Genomic DNA, 16423 nt, shown 5'->3' with positions numbered 1-16423 from the left:
GAGAACGAAGTATTATTGTTTTTCGATCTTTTTTACGTTTTGATACGGGTTCGATCACTTTGGACTTACCTTTTCTCACGAATTTCTCCCTCGTAAACCCTCTGTGTACCCCCACGTTTGTAGCTTCGTGAAAAAATGGGAGATCCTCCATGGATGGAATAACGTGTAGAATCGTTGGTAAATACTGAAATCACTTTTATTTAGCTATGGTATACTTCCATGGATAAATTATATCATGTTACATTTATACAGGGTCGCTTAGGTACATCCGGGAGCTCGTTTGCAGCGTTAGCTTCACTCTGGCGGCGTACCACCGTCTCGATCGATCGCGGGGCGCACATAAGTACAGAATTTACATTTCTCTTCGCCCGGGACACACACATGCACACTTATATACAGGTTTCTTTGACTTTCATATTCGTACGCTTAAAATAAGACTATCCGACTTTTTAGCATCCGGCGTCGTATCGAAAGGCGAAACTTTGAGCCGCGGAACGATCTCGAAGCGGAATTGTAGAAGATCGTCGATCCTTCCCCGTAGGAACGCGTCGATCAGGATGCCTCGATAATTCAGTTTTTTGATCCCGTCGATCGTCGCGGATCAGACTTTTGCACGCACGGAAATCGAACGTCCTGTACACGCGTATATACATAGGTACATTTACGATCTACTCGCGTTAAGGCGTCTATTTACAATATGTACATCGGTTACGACGGTTCCCCTTGAGATCAACGCCTTGAAATGCCTTCTAAATGCTGCCTCTTTTGCTTTGGAATCCCAGACGATGATGGTCGTTCGACGCACAGCGTTCGACGATCCTTTTCTACTGAATCAACGCGAGTGTCAAAAGAGGGCGAAAAGCAACACGGAGGAAAATTTATTCGTGGTACCGTTGTGATCTATTAGAGAGTAATTTTTTGATGGATCGTGAGACACTGTGCGACCATTCCCTAGTGTTCATCGGCACAGAGGTGCTGTTTTCACTGTTGCAAACCTCAAAGCCCATCATCGCGGTGAAGTGGTCTTTGGTCGGTTGTCCAAGATCCGGTGGATCATTGTTGGGGATCCAAAGTGGACTTAGGGATCAGGCGACGCGTTCGTCCGGGGTGAAGAGATAGGCTGGCCAGGATGCGAGCGACTCGAGCTCGCTTCGGCTCGAGTCTGCCTTATTAAGGCCTGTGTCCAGGGGGCCCCATGAACATGGCTGCCGCGGTGTGCCTAGCCATGGCCGCCGCGATGAAGGGAGGCACTCCAGGTGTTCCAGGGGGCCCCACTCCGGAGAACATGAGGCCCGAGCCGAAACTCGGGTGCAGCAGCGGCCTCGCGGACAGCCTGAGCTTCTCGATTTCCGCCTCCTGCAACCGCTTCGCCTTCGCCCTCCTGTTCTGGAACCAGATTTTCACCTGAAACACGCCAAACGGTTTCTTCGCATCTCTCCAAACAACCTGGCCTCGAAGTGGTCTTTTTTAAAAATGTGAATATCGTTGAATTTCGTAACAATTGGGTGTTCGAACAAGGCTGAGTAGATAAGAATCGCGGTTCTCGTACGCCAGGTATTGTCACGCTCTTGATCCCGTATCGACTTTCCCTCGATTATCGTACCGGGCGATCGGCATCGATGAAATCATTCGCGCGGATCGGAGCAGAAAACCGTCGTGCATCGTCGGCGGCGGCGTAATTAAATAATTACGCTATCGATCAGCCGTACGTAAACGGTCTAACGAGGGACGCGCGCGATCGGCGAACAGCCAGCGAGAGAAAATGGCCGGTCACGGGTGGGGGCAACGACGGTGGCTATTTAGCGCGTAATTAGCCGCCTGAAATTGGTGAAAGCAGCGATCCAGCCGAGACTGGAATCCCGACGCCCGTCGCGGGAAAAATCACCGTCTACGCGTTTGCACGGTCGACGACCGATTTTCTGTTTGAACAGACGCCGGGGCGATTTCCCTTTTGAAAATCGCGCGCCATCGCCTCGTTGTCACGCGAGCCACGGCTAATTGTTTTTATTAATATTGATCGTCGAAAGTAAGAGTGGCAAGGTTTCGTAATAATGGTCCGTGATCGTAACGGATTACGTAACACCGATCTACTTTCTACTTTTGTTGGATGGATCGCGTGCGGAGCTGGGTCTTTGTCTACTTTGATCCCCCCCCCCCCGTTTTGAAAACGAGATTTGAATTAATACGGCATTAATTTGCTTCGCTGTTGCTTGCACCACGGCGGGTACACCTTGTAGATCGTTCCCGTCGATCGTCGGAGCGTTACTATCGACAGACGTACACCGTGTACTGACATTTATTTGCCTATTGCTATCATTATCATCCTCGGTAGCGTTATATTATTTTTTTGTTATCGTAATGCGCGGTGATTACGCGGCTCCACGTGAGAATTAGCATTAAGCGCCCCGTAGCACGCGTAACGAGTTCAAGGAGCCGTAATCTGATTGCTGAAATCGGCAGCGAACGTACGCGGGAGTGAAATAAAAAATGCAGATGGAGGGGAAAAAAAACGATATAAATCGCCGGCTCCTTAATAAATCTGACGTGTTGTCTGACACGCGTGTAACGCGGACGGGGAGGATCCTCGTCGCTTAGAAAGTAGAAATCTCCCTTCGCGTGACAATGGGCGATCAAATTGTTGCTGGTTATCCCGGAGGAAAGACGATACGCGATATCCACCTATGGTTTTTCCACGCTTCCTGTTTTTCACGCGTCACACCGCTCGCGCACAATTTTCCACACGCACGCGAATTAAAATCATCCTCTTGCAACCCCCTTTAAGCTATTTTCAATCTCTGCTTGTTTGAACTTTGGAAAATATGCTAATTAAATTTAGATTATTGCTACATATAGCCGTCACAACATTTAATTTCGTATTAACCCCTTAACGTTCATGCCCCGAGTCTGACTGCTTTGAAAAACGATATTTATTGAATGGTTTAAGGGATGATAATATTTCTTTTCCTTCAAATTATACGTTGGATACAACATTGTAATTAACAAAAACCACATTTTTAGAAACAAATCCAATAAAGAAAACTCATTATTCTTAATTAACCCGAAAAATATGAGCGGTAAGGGGTTGAGAAACGTGGATGTTGAACTTTGCACTCCACTGGCGCCACTGTGGCGACAAATAGTACCATAGCTCGTTTATAAAATATGTAAATAAAATTCAGATTATAGGTATTCTTTTTTAATATATAATAGTTTTTTTTTATTGTTGGAAAAGACGTCAGAAAGTTTAATTTGGTATTGCAAAGGGTTGAGAAACGTGGATGTTGAAGTTTGCACTCCACTGGCGCCACTATGGCGACAAATAGTACTATAGCTCGTTTACGATGATTCGAATTTGGAAAATATGCAAATAAAATTTAGATTATTGGTACTTATAGCCGTCACAAAATTTAATTTCGTATTAAGAAACGTGGATGTTGAACTTTGCGCTCCACTGGCGCCACTGTGGCGACAAATAGTACCATAGCTCGTTTATAAAATATGTAAATAAAATTCAGATTATAGGTATTCTTTTTTAATATATAATAGTTTTTTTTTATTGTTGGAAAAGACGTCAGAAAGTTTAATTTGGTATTGCAAAGGGTTGAGAAACGTGGATGTTGAAGTTTGCACTCCACTGGCGCCACTATGGCGACAAATAGTACTATAGCTCGTTTACGATGATTCGAATTTGGAAAATATGCAAATAAAATTTAGATTATTGGTACTTATAGCCGTCACAAAATTTAATTTCGTATTAAGAAACGTGGATGTTGAACTTTGCGCTCCACTGGCGCCACTGTGGCGACAAATAGTACCATAGCTCGTTTATAAAATATGTAAATAAAATTCAGATTATAGGTATTCTTTTTTAATATATAATAGTTTTTTTTTATTGTTGGAAAAGACGTTAGAAAGTTTAATTTGGTATTGCAAAGGGTTGAGAAACGTGGATGTTGAAGTTTGCACTCCACTGGCGCCACTATGGCGACAAATAGTACTATAGCTCGTTTACGATGATTCGAATTTGGAAAATATGCAAATAAAGTTTAGATTGTTGGTACTTATAGCCATCACAAAATTTAATTTCGTATTAAGAAACGTGGATGTTGAACTTTGCACTCCACTGGCGCCACTGTGGCGACAAATAGTACAATAGCTCGTTTATAAAATATGTAAATAAAATTTAGATTATAGGTATTCTTTTTTAATATATAATAGTTTTTTTTTATTGTTGGAAAAGACGTTAGAAAGTTTAATTTGGTATTGCAAAGGGTTGAGAAACGTGGATGTTGGATTATCGAGTAGAGTAAGGGGTTGTTTTCACGGATGGATCGTCGATCGATGTGTCGGGCGCGAGGTATTTCCAGGAACGGCCCCCGGCGTGAATATCGGATCCTAAATCGCGACATTAGCTCCCGGCCGCGAGTGAATAATGAAAGGAACGCGTAGCGTGGCGGTGGGCCAGGGTGTTTCGGGGCTGGCGAGGACACGAGGTGATCGTAGCTTATCTAAGCAAATGAATACGACGAAGCTTCATTTCGCCTGATGCATTGTAATGAGTGGGCAAAGTGTATCTGGACACGCCAACCCGCACGATAATAGCCGCATCGCGACGGTCATTTCGGCTATTACACGTGTCAGGGGTAGAACGTACGTCCAGCCACGTCCCTAACGTTCCGTTACTTTTATCGCTCGTGTTCGATAAAATTCTTTTTTTTTTTATCGCCAACGCGTTAAATAGCTGGCAACGAACGGTACCCCGAGAGGGAATATCTCGTCTACGCTATTAATTGAATCAGCGTGCCGCTATAAACGGCTCCACGAGCACTCCAAGTTGATCCAGAATTTCAAGATCGGACCAGAGACACCGTCCTGTACAATTCCGCTTTCGTTTAATCGCGCGCAGCGAATATTTCAAATAATCTTGGGAACTATTTACATATTTGTCGGGACGTTTCGGGAACAGTAAAAATCGGATCGATTCGATCGCCGCGGCCATGGAATAAAAGATCGTTCGTGACGCCAGTCGCTCGTTAGAATCGCTGCTTTACATACCCGTGACGCGTTTTGCACGATCATTATCGAGCAGTCTGTTTCTAAATAAATTAGTCTAATTTCGAATCGTTCTTCCGGTAAGTTCTCGACCGGTTCGATACGCAATCGCTATAACGCGTTCGTATTCTGCGTTTCTCGATGGAATAATTCGAGGTAAAATTGAGTTTAAGAGTAGGAAAAATTGGGGGGTTCCTTGGAAGTGTCTCGTGCAGAGGGATCGTTTTGTAATTGCGAAGCTTAATGGCCGCTCGTGGCGAGTCTCACCTGCGTTTCCGTGAGGTGGAGGGAGGAGGAGAACTCGGCCCTTTCGGCGATGGTCAGGTACTGCTTTTCGCGAAACTTTTTCTCGAGAGAGAGCAGCTGTTGCGTGGTGAACGGTGTCCTCGGCTTGCGATTCGGCTTGTGCTTCCTGAGGGTGCACCTGACCGGTCCTGGTCCAGGCCCAGGCAGTCTCAGATCGCCTGAAATCGATTAGAAACATTCTGGATCAGTCCCGAATTCCTCCTCGTTCGATCGATCAACAAAATCAGCATCTTGGATCGGGAATTTACCAGGCAGGGAAGCGTAACGCTTTGGCTAATTGTCGAAACACGGCTGGCAAGCGCGAGGTCGTCAATTCCGCGGCGTGTGTTTGACAGCAACAATGTAACCGGTATCGTTTGGGTACACGTAGCCGGCGAGAAAATATGCTCGCGATTGTACGGTAACCGTACAACCGGAATAATTAACGCAGTCGATTACTATACGAAGGTGAATTAAGATATCGTTTCGGTCGGCATAATTATTGCCCAACCGTCGGCGGCTGATAAATCATCAACGTCGCCCCGCAGCTGCAGGTAGAGAGATACCTTTTCTTGTCGCACGGGATCCGATAAAAGTATTTACAGATTTCTTTCGATGTAGGTGTCGAATCGAATCGTTGATTGATTTTTTTTTTCGGAAATTTATCGCCGTTAATTACCGGCCAGAGACGCCCGATGGGAATGAAGCGTCCCCCGAATATCCGATACCGAGCCTCGTACTCGCAATATTAATCATGTTCTGGGCAGATTTGTTCGAATGGCGCAAAATTATCGGCTCGTTATTTCCGTGCATGCATTGCATAATGATTATCTGCGGGACCGCGATAATCTCCACACAGCCACCGTTAATTAATGCGGGAGGATCGATCGAAAACCCTCTATTCACCCTTTGATTTTCCAAACAGACTTTTCACCAATCATCCGAAATTCTCGTCGCTTGTTCGAGACCATTCAAAATTCGTCTTTCCGATTAATGCAATTCTAAGGGAGCGTTTGCACGAATTATTTGCTAATCAGAGTTGTTAACCCTTTGCACACCTATGTCGAGTGTGAATCGACATCAATTTTTATCTCAGGAGCTCCTTTTTTCGTATATCATACACTTGAAAATTATAAAATACAACAACAATGTAAATAAAACAGATATTTAATTGAATTTGTTTAAATCTGCCCTACTTTTTGGCTAACGTAAACTTCAAATAAAACATACTGCATCGACGCATTAACTAGGAGTTAACCCTTTGCACACCTATGTCGAGTGTGACTCGATTTCTATCTCAGGAGCTCCTTCGTCGAGTCCTACATTTTCGAGTCCAAACCATGGGAGATATCGTACACTTGAATGCTAAAAAACACAACAATAATGTAGGAGATTTGTGTTGAATATTTGTGTCACGCTGTAGTTTGGTTCAATGTTGACTTATGTGCAAAAGGGTTGAAAGTTTCTATCTCAGGAGCTCCTTCGTCGAGTCCTACATTTTCCAATCCAAACCATGGGAGATATCGTACACTTGAAAGCTAAAAAACACAACAATAATGTAGGAGATTTGTGTTGATTATTTGTGTCACGCTGTAGTTTGGTTCAATGTTGACTTATGTGCAAAAGGGTTGAATGTGTTTTGTTAAAAAAAGAAGGGGTTACTAGGGGCAGCGAGCCAACGGGCAGAGAGTAACGAGTGATTTGGAAATTTGGCAATTAATGTGATTTTAATTTGTGTAAAAAGATTGCGTGCTCGGTGCATTTCAAGTTCGTTCTTTTGTACATTTGTTCCAAATACAATTCCCTTTTTTAAATCCTACAATAATGTAAATAAAACAGATATTTCATTGAACTTGTTTCTTCCCCTATTTGTTTAAATTTCCCCTACCTTTTGGCTAACGTAAATTTCGAATAAAACGCTTACAAGCGTTGGAAGCTGCTGGTAATAAAATTCAAATATATTGAAGGAGTTAAAAAAATGATCAAGATTAGAAAAGAAAATAAAGCTAGCTAGGGCCCTTGAATTTTAACGAGTCTGTGAACATAAATTCCGTGAGAAATTCTTGGTATGCTAGTTTCCAATTATCTAAAAACAGAATTTAATTTTCGGGGTTTTGGTCTGACAGTGGACGTGTTAAAGAGTGTTTTAGCTAAAAAGGAGTCTCTTCTGGAAGCTGACACATCCCCCCAATCCCAGATCTCGCCTCGTTACGCTTATTTTCCTTATTTCTCGTTCGAAATTAGCTCGCAAAGCGTTTTACCAATTTGACTAATCTCATTTTATAGCTACAATTATATTTTACAGTCCGTTGAGGGGGGCTACTACCGAGTAGATGCGATCTGTACAAGATTTTTTAACGGCTTTCAACGCCGTTTCCCGTTCCTTTCGTTCGAATAAATTACGGTCAACGAGTATAGGCGGTAACTCACTCGTGTTCTCACAGGAAGAAGGCAGATCCTAATTATTTCTCAAGGCCATTACCTCTGACATACGTTCGTTTGTTCGCCACTGTTTGCAAACGATTGCACAATTCTACTAATTCGAATCACCACGATCAGAAAGAATGGGACCATAAATAAATAAATAAGCGATCGTAAGGTGTTTCAGTTTTAATAATGTCAATTTTTTATCTCAAGAGTTTCAAGTCCAAACCAAAGAAATATATCGTACACTTGAAAATTACAAAATACAACAACAGTGCAAATAAAGCAGATTTCAAATAAAACACTTGAAAAAGGGTTAAAACAACAGGTGCCCCGTCTCCGTGGCGCAAAGGACCCCCTCGATTATAGTGCAATTTTAAAGAGTCACGCACAATTAACGTTCGACTGATTCCGAACAAAAGGCCGTCTGACGTGGTCGAAACACCGCTAATTGCGGGCGTACGAATCAATCAACGAGCATCGACGCGATAATTATCGTCGCGAACGGACAATTTATTTTTCGCTTCTCGAACGAAAACGAGAACTGGCTGTATAAATTCGGGAATTGACCCTTTGCACTCCGAATTATACTTGAATTTTATTACCAAATTTACGTTAGCCAAAAAGTAGGGGAAATTTGAACAAATAGGGGAAGAAACAAGTTCAATGAAATATCTGCCTTATTTACATTATTGTAGGATTTAAAAAAGGGAATTGTATTTGGAACAAATGTACAAAAGAACGAACTTGAAATACACCGAGCACGCAATCTTTTTACACAAATTAAAATCACATTAATTGTCAAATTTCCAAATCACACGTTACTCTCTGCCCGTTGGCTCGCTGCTCCTAGTAACCCCTTCTTTTTTTAACAAAACACATTCAACCCTTTTGCACATAAGTCAACATTGAACCAAACTACAGCGTGACACAAATAATCAACACAAATCTCCTACATTATTGTTGTGTTTTTTAGCTTTCAAGTGTACGATATCTCCCATGGTTTGGATTGGAAAATGTAGGACTCGACGAAGGAGCTCCTGAGATAGAAACCTTCAACCCTTTTGCACATAAGTCAACATTGAACCAAACTACTGCGTGACACAAATATTCAACACAAATCTCCTACATTATTGTTGTGTTTTTTAGCTTTCAAGTGTACGATATCTCCCATGGTTTGGACTCGAAAATGTAGGACTCGACGAAGGAGCTCCTGAGATAGAAATCGAGTCACACTCGACATAGGTGTGCAAAGGGTTAACTCCTAGTTAATGCGTCGATGCAGCATGTTTTATTTGAAGTTTACGTTAGCTAAAAAGTAGGGCAAATTTAAACAAATTCAATTAAATATCTGTTTTATTTACATTGTTGTTGTATTTTATAATTTTCAAGTGTATGATATACGAAAAAAGGAGCTCCTGAGATAGAAATCGAGTCACACTCGACATAGGTGTGCAAAGGGTTAACTCCCAGTGAATGCGTCGATGAAGTATGTTGAAAGTTTGCTGGAGGATCGTCGGTTGGAGAGTCGATCGATGAAATGTTACGACGCAGTTTTCGGTGGTTCCGTAATTGGCGTTTCCGTGAAGAGAAACGGGCGAAAATCGTCGCCGGTGAAAAAAGGGGGTCGTCGATCGGACGAACGGGGCAAGAATCGGTAGAGTACTCGCGTCGTTGCAAAAAACGGTATCGGGGCCGGGGGGGGGGGGAAGTCGAAAGGATGACGATTTCGCGGCAATCGCGGGGCAACGTCGAATTCCGTGCGCTAATTAACGATCGGTCGGGGGACAAAAAAGGGAACGGGGGCCCGGGCGGCATTGTCGAGCGGATCTGTCGCGACATCGGTATTACGTCTTCCATTCTGGTCGCCGCGCGGCTGTTCCCCTCGTTTCACCGGCTAGTCGGCTAGTCCGCTCACATAACCGATCAATATGTTCCTCTTAGACGCTAATTAATTTCTGCTAATTAAACGCTCGCTGGGATCCCCGTGGAAATATATCTTGCGCGGTTTACTTTCCGCGTAGCGCGTGGACAAAGCACCTGCGGTAACCGCCGGACACGGGAACTTTTGCTCTCTTTCGTATTCGGTCGATCGAAGCATTGTTCGAGGTGAGCCCTACGCACACGGAAGTAACCAACCGGTGGATAAGTGGGCGCGTAGTATGTTCGCGGAGTCTGGATATGGAGTATCGCGCGGTTTGAGTACTTTAAATGGCGTTCCAGGTAAGTACCAGCGATCTACACTGGAATTTTAGTATACAGTTTGTACGGGGATAAGTGGCTATTTAACACTTTGCCCGCCTTACAAGGAACCCCTAAGCGCGCCGAACTCCTCGTGAAACGGCAATTTAGAGAATTCGAATATTTTTACGACAGTACAAGCAACTGTAGCAATTAGTCGTTCGAGCAAGATCAAACGTAGAATCGAAGCGTCTTTAGGACTAGGTCTTTTTCGTTCTCCCTTTACGGCGATAGTTTCCATTGTCGCGCGAAAATGGCCCGTTATTAATTGCTGATTTGTCGCAATTCATTTGTATCGCGAGATACGTAGTGTATCTGCCCCCCCCCCTGCCCCCAACCCCCCCACGGGTAAAAGCGTAATGAATTCCCGATGAAGTTGCTCCGCGGGGGCAATAAATTCCGCGCCGGGTAAAATAGTCGCTGATGAAACGGGTTTCGTCTTTTGCTCTCGCGCTATCGCGCTGACAATTCGCGTATCGCGGTCAGTCGCGTATCTTACTAATGACCAGCCCCGGTTCAATATGTTTCTTACGGACGCCAATTAATTCCTGCTAATTAAATGTTCGCATGATTTACGATCGATATGTGTACACGCGTATGTATATACGTTCGTTGCCCGACCGATGATTGACCGACCCGATCGACGGAGAGGGACAAAGATATTCCGCACTTTGTGCCTCGTTTTACGACGGGGATGAACCGCGCCGCGCGGCTTCATTAAAATGTTTCGACGCTTATTAAGTCGTGACTCGTTACTCGGGCAATTTCGAATTCCCGCACTTTCTACAATTAATTACCCCCTCCCGATCACGATTTATATTTCTCAGGATTACGCGTGCTATCCTCGCGTCTGTTATTCCATGGATCTTCCATTATAACGTGGCAATTTCTAACCTAGAAATTGTGAACACATTCTTACGTCAGGCAACCATATTATTCCATCGATTTTTCATTATAACGTGGCAATTTCTAACCTGGAAATTGTGAACACATTGTCACATCAGGCAACCATATCGTTCCATCGATTTTTCATTATAACGTGGCAATTTCTAACCTGGAAATTGTGAACACATTGTCACATCAGACACAAATATTATTCCATCGATTTTTCATTATAACGTGGCAATTTCTAACCGAGAAACAGTGCACACATTGTCACATCAGACAACCATAACAGCTAGACCTCTGTTAGACACCCATAACACGTCAATTTCATATTCTATTTGACTTGTAAATGTTCGAGTCGAGGAATTCGCGATCAGCTGATCGGGTCAGTCGTCCGCCATGTTTACTTTCGGTAGCTTCTCGAGTCCCGGGAGCGTTAACGTCGTCGAGGACGATAAATGTGTTTCATAGTGACTCGAAAGGGCGAAATACGCGACAACAAACGCGTCTCCACGGATCACCGACTCCGTTCGATCGATACGTTCCTCCAACTCGCTAATTAATTTTCTGGTAATTACCGTGCGCTCCTAGACGCACGATTATTGCTGCGCACGGCTAACGAGGCCGTATTAGGCGCTCGATCTCATTGTTCGGGCTCTTTGTCGAATATCCCGGTAACCCGCCAGTTTCGACTGTCTCCGCGCGCTAATTAACGCGTTAATAATTGGACCGTTTATTTCGAAATTTTATAGTTTATTTAGTATTAAAAATACCACTTCTATTTAATGTCGTGTGATTATTTGAAAAGAAAATTGGAACGATACGAAGTATATTTCAAGTGATATTTGATTTTTCAAAATTGAAATTAAACGACTATTTACAATTGTCTATTATTGTCTTAACTATACATCATTTCAGTATATTGATAAAACAGTAGAAACATTGCCAGACTTCGTATAATATGCCTAAATTTTTTAATCAACGGATACGTTAACCTTTAATTTTCTCGAAAGAAGAGAAAATGGAGTTGCACCACTTTAAAAATAAACGGTCCAATTCCGATGATTAACGCGAAAGTTCGACCTGGAACGGATATCGATTAATTAGAATTCTTAAATGCTTCCCCGGTTGACAATAAACGCGGTTTTCGAGGAGAAACTTGTTTCACGGCGATTGACGCGTCGAGGGGTGGATTTTCTTACCCTCCCCTCTCTCTTTGGAAAAACCGCGCTCGAGCGACGGTCGTTTCGAACACCCCGTGGACGATAATTACGGGCTGGTCGGGGAATGATGAATCGTTGGAAATATTTTGCGGAACGTCATTGGACGGGCGTCGTTAATTCATTGCTGGTCGCGGAGGCCCGGCAGATAAATGCGTGCAGGCCGACGGTGGCGCTCGAGCGTTATAAATGACGTCCGTATTCATAATTTTCGAAAGCCACCGCCCAGCGGCGGGCCACCGGATTATCTATCGGCTGGACGAGCCTCGTATCAACCCCTCCCCTTCGATAACTCCATCCCCTCGTCTAATGGGCTTTTCAACTCTGATTGTTGCTATACTAAAATCGTCCACTCTCGAAACAGATTTCAATAAACATAGAAACTCTGGAAGTTGCATCGCGAGTTTTGCATGTTCCTTGGAGCAAACGCGATCTTGTCCGTCCAATCAAAGAAGAAACGCGGGTAATTGGTCCTCACCGTGGGGCGAAAAAGAGAGGAGGATAGCGGTTTGTCGTTATCATCGGCAAAAACGTCGAGTGGATGACGGTGGTCAGGAAGCTGGGTGTGCCCGGGGCGAACCTAACAAGGGCAGTTTTTACCCCGGCTTGAATGCATTATGGATGCTCGGGAGTTATGTATGACTCTATCATGCTCTTGTACCGAGTCCTCCAGGTCCGCTCCACCCTTTTCACCTCTCCATACCGGACACACCGGGAGAGAAGTTTCTATACAGACCGTTCGCTCCTTCCTCGAGTTTTCTACGCGTCGCGGACCGCTCCCGTAATGGCCACGGAGATTTCTTTCTTGGAAACGGCGCGAGTTTCTCATTACGCGCGGCTCGTAATTTCACCCGCTAAAACCTCGAGCACCGGCGAGCTTCGTTGCCATCGTTTTTTATTCGAGTTGCGTTCATCGCAGCCTCCGCCCCCAGAGATCTTCTTTCTTAAGATCGAATTTCTTAATCGGGGTAGGTTGAAAAGCCGATTGACTCGTCCGGTGGAAAACTCATTGTTTCCGGTGAACGTTCGCTCAGGGTCCGGGGTAAAAATTTTAATTGGACCCCAAGGTACACGTGTCACGAGACAGAGACGAAAGAGGTATCTTATGGCCGGGGTACAAACCGGCCGCCGTTAAGGTAAAATCGTCAATTAAGTCTAACAGGCGTGTACGTTGATACGTAGGCAAGAGGTTGGGGGCGACGGGGTGGCGCGTTTCTGCGGTTAGATCGATTCGCGAAGCGAAACCGGTAGTCGGCACGTTTAATTGACCGATTATTTCGCGCCGGTGACGCGCTCAATGTCCTATCACGACGGGGAACAAAAGTAATTCTCGTCGATCTTTGGCCGATTCGAGCCTCTCCGATTGTCTCTTCATTTTTTTCTCCGCAGCGGCCGTGTCGTTAGGCGTAATTGATCGAATATGAGATCCTCGAACAGTTCTCGCGACACAGTTTTCTCCCCGCAGATCGGAATAAGAGTTTTATCGCGACTAACGAGCGATAAAAATCGCCGTTTAGCCAGGAAACGGGGAATCGGCTGGCCCAATAGCCTAGATACGCGTCGCCAGGTGAACGAGAGAGGTTTATCGGTCTCTTCTCGAGCAGACTTCCGCGAGAGTTCGACGTTTGTGGAACGAAACGCAGGATTTTTAATTCGAGCCATCAGATTGTAAGGAAAAGGAACGGTGTTTTTCCCGGGCTGATACAACTTCCGAGTCCGGCGGACCGGATTCGGAATACTTTGGCGCGTAATTCCGATAATAACCGGCGTCTCGCGTGACCGGCGACACTAATATCGAGCGTTATGGGGGCTGCGTGCCGCGGATGTCGTGCAGAGCCGCGCCAGAAGTCGGCGTAGTCCTCCTAATCATCAACATTGTAACCCCGACTGCCGGGAAATCCTCGCCGATAGGCGAAAAGGAAACGAGAATAACGATTCACGGAGGCAAGTTAGTTACGCCGACCCGTAAATCGACTTGATAAGTAGTGTACCCAACGCACGGCTAATATTCTCGCGAGCTGATATCGCGATGGCTTTGATGACGGGAGAATAATGGGCAGCGCGGGCGTGCCGCTCGAATCGATGCTCCTTTCTTACCTCGACACTTCAAACGGTTACCATTTTCTACGCCCTTTGTCTACGCCCTTTGTTTACGCTGTTTAGCAAGCTTTAAGACTCGTCGTTGCACGGCAGGGGGATTTTTCACACGAATTCTAGGCCCTAGCCTCCAATATCAATAACCACGATAGATTTGATGACTCAGTAACGTGTCAGATTGGTGGCCCAGGGTGGTTAAGAATCAATCCACTCGAGTTCCATGCACCCAGAGTGAAGGAAGATAGATGTACGAAGGGATAGAGATGTTTGCTTACCGTTTGGACTGGTGGGTCCTCCGTGCGGCGTGTAGAGATGCCCGTGAGGATTGTGGGGATGCGGGGGTGGGGGTAGCCACGCGAACCCCGCGAGAGAATGCGGAAATCCCGCGGGATTCCATCCGGGAGCACCGGGTGCCCCGGTTAGGTAAGGGGGACCCTGAGAGGGCCTTTGTACCCCGGGATGAATCGGCTGAGGCACTACGGGACTGGACTTCTCCTCCTTCTCTTGGCTACTGTCCAGGTCTCTCTCTAGCTCGCAGTCCGAGTCCATCACGTTCAGATCCTCCGAATGGCCCACGCTTCTGATCTCTTGATCCTCGAGGTCCAGATGATCGGTCCTGTCGCCCTCGAGCGAACGATTCGCCTCCGAGTCGCTTCTATCGTCCATGATATCTCGTCTGGTGACCGGCGACACGGATCGCGGGTTCCCGATCCTGTCGATCCTCTCGTCCTCCTCCTGGCCGCGTTCCCTCTGGATCATAGACTCGGGGATCCTGTTGCTCGGCGAGCTGCTCGACAACCGTCGATCGTCCCGATCCCTCTGCGCTTCCTGGTCCATTCTGATCGGTGACGAGGATTTGTCGTGGCTGGTAGTCCTCGAGAAGTCCTTCACAGTGAGGATCTCCTGCCGGCCAGCCGACGGGTGATCCTGGTCCAGCCTGCTCGGCGGGTGATGATGATGATTGGTGAACGCCAGACCGTGGGGGCTCAGCCTGGCCAGGAGCTCTCTGCTCTGTAGTCTCTGCTGCTCCATCAGCAGCTGGTACCTGGCCTCCATGTCCAGGCACTTTTCCGACTCTGTCCTATCCTCTGTCTCGCGTCTGGCGAACGCGCCGCCGGTCACGGCTGTCTTCTTCATGTCGCTCAGCAGCGAGTCCACGCTGAAGCTGATCTTGCCGCTTCGCGGTTTCAGATTCGACGATGCCGACGTCGGGGTTGCCATGTCGACGTCCTCGCAGAGCCTGTCGTTCCCGGTGCCCCGGCCTGTCACCACGCCCTCGTTGCTGCTCATGCCTTTCCACGTTTTTTTCCCCCCCACAATGCTAGACGAGTCAGCGTTCCAGGGTAGCAAATCGAGTACGTATGTACAAAGCAAGACCTTCACCGGGATGGGGGTGGTTGTTCACTTCATAATGTACACTTTGTCGCTGTGTCTACGCCACTACCTAGTACCGTAACGCGGTCATCGTTCTCTATTTTTGCATCGGGGAACCGTCATCGCGGATCTTGGCTCTGTTCACGGACTGCCATCCCGGGTGATTCCGGGGGCCCGTTATTCTCGGAATCCGCCGCGTCGCCGCGGAACGACCGAGCCGGCACGAGCGGATCCCCCCATTAAAGTCAAAGCAGTTTCTTTACGAGATCAACATGACGGTCCACGGCTTCTTCTGGTCTCTCGTGTCAGGCACTCAACATTATTCTGATCCCCCGATAGTCACTCGCATATAGACCCTGTCGTTCCCGGATAACCGATCAAGGGTTACGCGCCGATCTCTGTTGATTCGCTAAGCCCGGGTGCACCGTCAGCCAGGACAAAGGAGGCGGTTGGTCAGAAATCCGTGGATTATCAGGGAGAAGAGGGTGATCGAAGTCTCGCACTGTCACAGTCGCGTCACGACCGACGGATACGCGCGGGGGGTGTATCGTAATCTGCGTAATCTTGCCGCGTGGTGGCCACTACTGCCGCGGAAACGACACTGATTACCAGCTCGACTGCGGAGAGGCCTGCCGTGGCGTTCTCTCTCTTCTCGGTGGCGGCCGGCGTCGCGGTGCTCGCCGCCGGTGATCGCGCGCCGCCCCCGCGGAACCCGTGGAACCGGTACCGTGTCGTGTCCTCGGCCAATGCGGACCACTCCAGTCACACCACAGACCTAACCCGGACCCCTCGAAACTGGGCGTGCACCGTCGAACCGTCCACCGCCAATGGGGAACCGTCAAACG

General features: G+C 46.5%; 1 protein-coding gene across 1 annotated transcript; it reads right to left on the bottom strand.

Annotated features, from left to right (window-relative positions):
* Positions 1-212: 212 nt before the first annotated feature.
* Positions 213-16212, bottom strand: LOC122399934. The gene is made up of 3 exons (XM_043401028.1): positions 14480-16212; positions 5320-5516; positions 213-1404 (listed from the first exon to the last, which is right to left on the bottom strand). Exons 1-3 carry the CDS (start codon positions 15492-15494, stop codon positions 1171-1173), a joined length of 1446 nt encoding a protein of 481 aa, XP_043256963.1. The 5' UTR covers positions 15495-16212; the 3' UTR covers positions 213-1170.
* Positions 16213-16423: the final 211 nt, after the last annotated feature.

Source organism: Colletes gigas, unplaced genomic scaffold (genome assembly GCF_013123115.1).
Source record: "Colletes gigas isolate AHSC1104 unplaced genomic scaffold, ASM1312311v1 Colletes_gigas_Sc00015, whole genome shotgun sequence".
Classification (NCBI taxonomy): Eukaryota; Metazoa; Arthropoda; class Insecta; order Hymenoptera; family Colletidae; genus Colletes; species Colletes gigas.
The sequence above is the reverse complement of the archived record's forward strand: the minus strand, read 5'-3'. Positions and strand labels throughout refer to the sequence as shown.

Coding starts and splice junctions, on each gene's coding strand:
- LOC122399934 (XM_043401028.1), bottom strand. CDS start 15,494: ATGAGCAGCAACGAGGGCGTGGTGACAGGCCGGGGCACCGGGAACGAC. Junction 5,517..14,479: donor AGGACCCACCAGTCCAAACG/GTAAGCAAACAT, acceptor AATCGATTTCAG/GCGATCTGAGACTGCCTGGG. Junction 1,405..5,319: donor TCCACCTCACGGAAACGCAG/GTGAGACTCGCC, acceptor GGCGTGTTTCAG/GTGAAAATCTGGTTCCAGAA.